Raw genomic sequence first — 8848 nt, 5'->3', positions numbered from 1 at the left:
TATCATTTTATTAGAGTCCATTTGAGTCCAAGATGAGCTCTTTGCATTTGAGATCAACTCGTTTGGACTTAGCTTGAATTCTCAATTTAGTTTAAGTTCAAGTTAATGTCATTTAGTCTAAATCAAGTCCACAAGTCCGTCATCGCTTGTCCAAGTCTTTGTTCAAGTTTTCGTAGTCTTGTTGAGTTCAAGTGCATGTTCAAAATGAGTTCAAGTCCACTACAGTCCCTTGAGTTCAGTCATGTTCTAGTTCATTTCAATTAGAATTGAATTCGTTTTAGTTCAAGTTCAATTAAGTAGATTGAATGAAGTCCACAAGTCCCAAATGGTTTCAAGTCCTTGCCTTATTTCAGACAAAAATTCGGCAGCCTCCCGGCGTCTCCCCCGTTTAGGGAAAAAACCAAGAGGCCGCCTACCCGCCACGTCACTAAAGACGTGCACGGTTGGTGTTGGTGAGACACCGCAGCGGTTGTATTTTGTTTTTCTCCCACCACGCGCAATAAAGGCGTGCATGGGGTTTTTTTTTTAAAAACTTATTTTTGAAAAAGCAGTTTGATTTCCCCCCGCTCGGGGGTACTTATGAGCGACCCCGCTTCGTCGTACGTGCTGCACCGGGGTCCCATCCCACCACGCACACTAAAGGCGTGCTTGGGGCGGTTCTCCAGTTTGCCACGAACATTGAAGTAGGGTTTTAAGTTTAGAAAGATTCATACATCCGCGGGGTTGTCGTGGTTGACACGTGGATCGAGGCGTCACTCGCCTACCTCGCCGTAGGTGTCGCACCGGGTTCCCTCCTTCCACGCTCACTAAAGGCGTGCTTAGGTGGTTTGCCGGTCCGACACAAACGCCGAGGAAGGAGAGGGAAGGGGAGTAAGGAATTTCGTACCTTTGCGGAAGAGGGCTCGTGGATCGAGGCGAGCATAATTAATTAGATTTAATAATAATTAGTTATAATTAACCTGAATTAATTATAACAAATTAAGATTAATTAATTATAATTGAAGGCAATTGATTTATAATTATCTGATTTTAGGAGATTTGGTGGTCGGTGTGGCATGACCACCATTGATGCACTGTTGGTCATGGTTGCTACGGTTGTTATTGTCTATGTTAGATGACCAAAACCTCCAGCACGTGTAATCAAAAGACCGAAAGGGTAGCCCTTATCCTTTGATGCAGATTTTATTGTTCTCATGTTCTGCATGGTGCATAATTGCCTTTATGTATCCTCTTACCTTTTATTTTTCCTTTTTGTTGTTTGAAGCTAGCGAGGAAACCTCTAGTCATGTAGCAACATATCAGAGCCTCAAACTTATCAGGGTAGAGCTAGTAATGGCAGAAAATAACCATAATGTCTGTAGAGAATGCATGCTCAAAATGGGAAAGAAATTCTTTTGGACCAAATGCCTCTTTATCTGATTAATTGTGGCGTTTATTTCTTGTTTGGGTTAATGTAGCAACATTTGATATTGTTGATAAGCTCGTTTTTTTCTTCAGGTAATAGGTCGCACTTGGTGGTCATGTTTTCTGTAGAAGTGAATGATGGACTCTTATCAACTACTCTTCCAGTTCATTTAATCAAGACAGCGGAAGTGAAGATCAAAAGCAGCAACCAGTGGCAACCCTTGCAGACGTTTGTAACCATTGCAAACCAGTTTGTTATGAGAGGAAAAGGAATTCGGTTTCAAGGGACAATTGGGGATTGTAATAATGCAATGCAACGATTATTTTTTCAGGTACTAATTTGTAAACTTATATGATAGAATAAATGATAAAAATGATTAATACATTTTTTATCTAATTCTATTTCATTCATTTTTTTCCCAAATATTCAATTTCGTCACTGAACAACCAATCTGAATCAATTATTTCAGGTCAACATACACCAAAAAAAAGAAACCTCTTTTCTCTCATTATATGTTTATATAGAGACAGTAAAAGCGAGGGAACAGGATAGAGAAAGAATTAGATCGAAAAATTTCCTCTTTAGAGATAGAAAGGGAGGAAGGGAGATAGAGAGAAAGGGAAGAGAAGTTAGCGAGAGAGAGAGTGAAAAAGAGAGGAAGAGAGATGGAGAGTTTTTTCTCTCTCTACTGGGAGTTGGTGACAACAAGATTGTCAGGCGAGGAGTAGGCCAACGATTGGGTTTGTTGGAGAAGTAGAGAGGGAGAATGTGGTCGGTTGTGGCTTTGACGTGTGAATATTGAGAGTTATGTGAGAGAAGAGGTGCAATGGTGAGTCAAGGAGGTGTAGGAAGAGGATCTAAGAGGTGGTTGAGAGAGAGAGAGGGAGGCGGGGATCACATGCGACTAGAAGAGAAAAACGAGAGAGAAGCAGGTTGAGGGTTGGCTGAGCATGAAAGGAAAAGAGGGGGAGTGACATCTGCTTGTGAGAGAGGAAATGAGTTCGATAAGATTTTTGTTTGAAGGGGTTGGATGCTAGTATGCACAGTGCGTTCGACGCAATACTTGAAGTTGGATATTCGGGATTTGGGATAAAGTGGATTTGAACTATTTTTATTAGGGATTTTTACATACCTAACACTTAAAATTATTCTATTTACTTATTTAACACCCAAACTTTACTATTTACTATTCTACCATCTAAAAACTCTTGCTCACATCAAAAATATCACTATGTAACCTTCCGTCAAATAACTCACCCCGACGAGCGTCACTTCTGCATCCTCCGCGGCGTTGCCTCCGCGCTGCTCTACCTACATGAAGAGTGGGAACACGTCGTCATCCATCGCGACGTGAAAGCAAGCAATGTGCTTCTCGACGGAAACCTGGACGGTCGGCTCGATGACTTCGGGCTGGCGAAGCTCCAAGAGCACGGAGCCAGCTACGGTCTTGGCATGATCTATTTCTACTGTTTGCAAAACAGGGGACTCGGAGCATCTCTAATGGCAAAAGCTGCCATGGCATCTCATCCTGAAGCTCTCCACTCCCTCTCCAGCATAACGGAACTGAACCTGCGCGGAAGATCTATTCGCTGTCAAATCCTCCCACATCTCTCGATCCCCTCTCCTTCAAAAAGAACAGAGCATCCTTTCCTCACTTTCCTCCCCTCACATCATAAAATGTCTCGGATCCACTGTTTCCGGCGAATTTTACCACCTCTTTCTCGAGCTCGCCGGCGGCGGTGCCTTGTCCGACCATGCCGGACATCTCGAAGAGCCCAAAATCCGATCTTTTACACTTCAGATCCTTCTCGCACTCCGATACCTCCATTCCAACGGCATTGTCCATTGCGACGTGAAGGGAAGAAATGTTCTCGTTGGTTCTGATGGGAAGATCAAGCTTGCGGATTTTGGCTGTGCTCGCTGTATTGGAGAGGGATTGGCGATGGGATCGCCGGCGTTCATGGCGCCGGAGGAGGTGAGAGGGGAGGAACACGAGATCGCCGGAGATGTTTGGTCGCTGGGATGTACGGTGGTGGAAAAGATTGTCACCTTGCCGGCGGAGAGAGGCGATACCCGGCGAATGAGGTCGGAGAGGGAGGAGTTGCGACGTCTGCTGTGACGGGAGCGAACGGAACGAACGGAGTGGTTTTTTTGATTAGGTTAAAGGTTTTGGGGTGGTATATTAGTAAATAGGTAACTTTAGGTGTTTAATAGGTAAATATGATAGTTTTAGTGTTATACATGTAAAACCCCCTTTTTATTATTGATTTCTTAAATAAATTTAAAATATGTGTTTGTGTTTCCCACGACTCCTCATTTCTTACATGTCTCAAAATCTGTGCATCTCGAAATACATGTCGTCGCCTCACGCATAAGCAATTTTGGTTTTTACCTTTTTGTGCGGTAACCAATGCAATGTGTTTGTTCTTTTCTAGTTTTGATGTTCAAGACATGTCGACGCTTTCCATTAATTAAACAGATGATATTTGAATGACTTCTATTATGTCGCATCTGTAGTTAATCATTTTTTCATCATGTGGCATCATAGTGACGTTTGTGCATGTCTTCGATTGTAGTCTAGGGGTTTGAAACCTGTTCGTATGATTTTATATTTTATGGCAGTTATTAATGCTTAGTTTCGACCAATTTTAGTTTGTATTGCCTTTTGATACATCAACAATACATCAACAAATTGAAAGTGCATTGATGACTGGATCCAATGTTTAAAATTGCGTATTCAGGTATTGAGGCGTTTTTCATTCGTGAGGCGAGGCGTAAGCCTCAAGGAGTTTTGAGGCGTAAGCCTCAAAATCAAAAGATTGCGTAAACATAAAATGATAAAATTTTTATATACTAATGAGTGAATAATATAAAACATTAAAAAATATAAGATATGATGTGAAATCAAAATATCCCAATAATAAGACAACATAAAATATAGATCAACTCAAAATTCTATCTTTCTCAAATCCCAATATTCTTTTCATTAACATATAATTCAAATTTCCAAGAACAAATAGCAATGACATATCACATAATAACTCATAAGTCATCAACACTGTCATCACTAAGGGGTTCTTCATTTGAATCATCATTATGATGAACTGCACTCTCCCCTTCCTCCTCTTCTATTGAGGCGCAAGCCTCATAAAAAAACTCGAGGTGTAAGCATCGAGGCGTTTTTTACTGGAATTGCACAAAGACGGGCCTCAAGGCGAGCCTCATATTGCGCAATTTTAAACCATGACTGGATCTACTATGATGCCTTTTTTATTGATTTACATATTCGTCATTTTTTATTGCAGTAGCATCTCATTGAGCTCCATAACTTTTTTTCTTGTTTATAATATAAAAAGGTTAATAATTTTCTAAATTTCTTTGACTATTTCTAATTATTGTATTTATAGTTGTTTTTAATCACCTTTTTCTTTTTTTTTTCTCCCTAATTCCTCTTTCCTCAATTTCTTTTACGTATCCTATTGTAATTTTTAGTTTTGCTTCGAGACAATAAGGGCAAGAGTTCTATTCATAATAAATTACATAATATATTAAGAAGATGCCACATTTTTTGATAACGAGAGAAACAGTTCCTAAACTGCACACCTCGAGTCATCTGTTACTGACTAATTTAGTACTTTTTTTCTTTTGGTATATATCAGTTATTTTCTATTCATTTTGCTCAGAAATGTCTTCCCATCAATTTGTCAGGTTTGCATGATTTTGCTTAAAATATCTACTTTGTTTATAAAATATTATATTTTTGGTTGGTGGGGAGGAGTTTGGGGTTTTAAGGCTTCGTTTGGGACAGCTTTCTTTCTGCTTCTTAAAACAGCTTCTTATTAAAAAAATAAAAAAATTTAATTTTTGTACTTCGAAGCTGCTTTAAGAAGCAATAAGAAAGCTGTCCCAAACGAAACTTTAGTCTCTACATAAGCTCTTTGTTACCATAGTGCTTTTTCAGTCTTCTTTGACTACCTTAGCAGGAACGACGTTCATTTAGGAAAATCAGGTATTAATATCATCTATTAGTAAGCTTTTCGTTTCTGTTTGTAGGGTGCAAATCTTGATGCTCTGTTGACCATCACTGTTAATGATTTGGGAAATTATGGCTGCTACTTAGATTGTACAGATATCATGTCATTTCCACTCTCGGTCGAGGCTACTGTGATTTTAATCAAAAGAAGGCCATTGAATTCAACGACAGCTTTTTGTGAGTTGCATTACTAATTTAATATTTATTCATTTGTTCTGTCATTCTTCGTGGTCCAGTAAATTAATTAATGACGTGATTTATTACAAAATGGTCGTCTTTTGTCTAATTTCATTTATTGAATGTTGCTATATGGATGTTTTGCAGTGCTTGGATCAGCAATATTTTTTGAGATTGCAACGTTATTTCTGCTGGGTGGTTTACTTCTATTCTTTATCTGTAAATGCATGATCGCACTTCATATAGAAAGAAAGAACGATGATAATAGCCAAAGTCTCCACAAAGAAGAACTTATAAAAAATCATAATGAGAAGGTACATGTGTGTTTTTTTTTTCATGGTTAGTAATATTTTTCTGAAACATCTACATTTTTTAGTTGTTTAGATTAATTAAGAACTTGATGTCACGTTTCTGCTACTCAGAATTTTATTTAACAGCAGTTCCTGCTGCTTGAACCTGCAAATCCATGGCCAACCCTGCACACTTAACCATTTTTACATTCCATATCTGCCTTCACTCAAACAAACCACCTGTTTCTAGTATCTTATGATGGCATGTGAGGAGCTCTGATTGTGTCAGTCTTTTAGGCGTTGCTTATGTCATAACCTAACCCAACACAACCTGTTACACCTGAAAAGGTTATACCGTGTCAAAACTATGACATCTGACTTGTTACTTCCCATGACCTAATTGAAAGAATTTTTCTTGCTTTATACTCTATAATTTTCTCAAGATACACAACATAGAGCCATGCTAAATCATTCAATATAAGCGTAAACAAAACACCGATTTCATTTTAGTTCATTAATTGTACTTTCAAAAGACTCATGTGCATTAATCATGATTCAATTTTCTTTTCATCAAAACATAAATATGCACATGACTAATAAAAGAATACAAATAATAAATGTATATAGATCTGGGTCTCAACTTGTTTAATTGTCTCTATCATCTCAATCTATTCAACAGAGGCTTTATTTTTCCCTGAAAATATTTATAAACACATAGGGTGAGCAACAACTTGCTCAATATGTCATCCAGAACATACTACTGCAGATTTCAATATATTTATATAAGAAGCATCTTCTATATAAACCTATAATACATTAATCATAAATCATATTTAAAAGTGGATCACCCTAATATGGGTGTTGAACAATGTACTTAACAATTTTGTATATGTATTAGAGCCATTTTCAACATATATAGATTAAATAACCTAAAAATATTCACAGAGACTTAAAAAATATATATAGTGAGTTTGTAAATCTATTGGAGGCCTATTCAGGTCATCAGCCTATCCAACAGATATTCTATGTTCAAATAGATGCATATTCATATGCTGAAGAGATAATAAAAGACTGCGGTGGATGATCAGTTAGCTATAAAAACCAAAATATAATCGAATCATATTGCATTGATTTTGTCAAAATCTTATGAAAGCTGTTATGCTTGGTGTTTTTTCTTTGAATAAATAATTATATTTTTTAAGTGCCTTTCAACCTTGATCCAGATTATCTCAATTTTTGCTCTGAACTTACAGATCCGTCGAAGGATTAGACCGCAAGAATCAGAATTGCCACAGTCATTTGCTTCATTTGGTAACAATCTTCAGCTTAATTCTCCACATATAGAAATGCAGAAGCAGCCTCACAGCGATTGAAGCAGTTTTGCAGGTTTTCAGTATTTAGATTTGTTCCTTGTTTCGACTCTCTCTCTCTCTCTCTCTCTCTCCAGCATTCTCTGCAAGTTTGATCAGCTTTGAATAAACTTTCTTGAACGTTTAGTGGGCTGCACGATGGGTTGCTTTGGATGGGTTCATTGCAGTAAAATACGGTAATCGGATAGGGTTCCTTACAGTCATCATATAATGTAACAAATTAATTACGACTTCTGAACTGCTTTTATTGCTTTGACATGCAAAATATTTTACTGCACCTTTTTAAAAAAATGTTTTTTTTTCTTTTAAATAAACTTGTGGGTTTGAAAAGATTATTCGAATAATACCTTCAGAATCAAATATACCATCATTAAAAAATATATTAGATCTTTAAAATTGTTCTTATTTTCTGTAGATTTTAATTTTTATATAAGAAAAAAAATCTGTTAATTACTGGCCTTAATGTAAAGGTGCACTCTTTTAAAATTTCTACGTACCAGTTTTCTTTACATTAAAATCCATAAAAGTTTTGATAAATGAAGTTTGTATGCAACAAGATTAATTAAAAATAGATCAAAAGCAACTTGTGAAAAAAAATAAATAAATAAATAGTTTTTTGATTAAAAATTGAAGAATTATTTGCATGCAACGTGTTAATTAGCAACTTCAGAAATTAGCAATTGGATACACATACTTGATCAATACAGATGTATTATCTTAATAAAGCAAATATAACAAATGCGAAGCTTATGCAAGAAAATTATTATTATTTTCAAAATGACTCATGCATTTACATATTTAATATCTAAATTTTAATAATTAGTTCTACTAAGGAGATATTTTTATACAATTGTTAAAGACTTATATTCAATAAATAAATATAATTTTAGATTTTCAATACATTAAAAAAAAACATGTTAGTTTTCATATAAATCCCCAAAAAATAAAGTAAGGCTAAAACAAGCTTCCAAAAAAATTGCCAATGTTGAAAGATCAAATGCAATTGAAACATCATAAAAACATTATATCACTTTAACAACTTCAGTGTCCTGTAAATCCTTAAGAAATTAACAACAGCTAAATTAAAAGCAAAATAATAATAATCATAATAACTTATTTAACTCACATAGAATACAATGGGATAACAAATAATATACAAGAAAAACAGTTTTTTCCTCAAATGAAACAAATAAAAAGGAACTTTTTAACTTAACCAATATGAAAAGAATTACATGGTAAGGCTATCAGGTAGAGAAGTGGGTGCACCCACAATCTTACCTCCAACATCAGGAAAAGTCTCCTGGTCTGGCATGGGACCGACCTTCCCATCAGCCTCCACCTTTACAGAGGAGACATCCTGTATCCATAAATCTGCAGTAGATACCATCCATCCAGCACTTCAATAAAGAATTTATATGAAGAAATGATATATATTCTCTTTTGAAGAAATTGATATAGTATCAATTTCTTCGAGCTATCACATATACTAATATATGCTACAACAAATTTTTACTCCACTCCGTGGGATCAATTAGATGAATCTTTTTTCTCTATTGTGTTATATTAAGAGTCA

The 8848-nt window shown here is 36.1% G+C and overlaps 1 protein-coding gene across 1 annotated transcript; it reads left to right on the top strand.

Annotated features, from left to right (window-relative positions):
• Positions 1–1275: 1275 nt before the first annotated feature.
• On the top strand, positions 1276–7578 carry LOC110113463 (protein GAMETE EXPRESSED 2-like). Its single transcript, XM_028700811.1, has 4 exons — positions 1276–1736; positions 5459–5615; positions 5763–5929; positions 7159–7578. The coding sequence occupies exons 1-4, from the start codon at positions 1521–1523 to the stop codon at positions 7276–7278; spliced, it is 660 nt and encodes a 219-aa protein (XP_028556644.1). The 5' UTR covers positions 1276–1520; the 3' UTR covers positions 7279–7578.
• Positions 7579–8848: the final 1270 nt, after the last annotated feature.

Source organism: Dendrobium catenatum, unplaced genomic scaffold, assembly GCF_001605985.2.
Source record: "Dendrobium catenatum unplaced genomic scaffold, ASM160598v2 fragScaff_scaffold_1595, whole genome shotgun sequence".
Taxonomy (NCBI): Eukaryota; Viridiplantae; Streptophyta; class Magnoliopsida; order Asparagales; family Orchidaceae; genus Dendrobium; species Dendrobium catenatum.
Note: the sequence above shows the minus strand (reverse complement) of the source record. Positions and strands in the feature narration are given on the sequence as shown.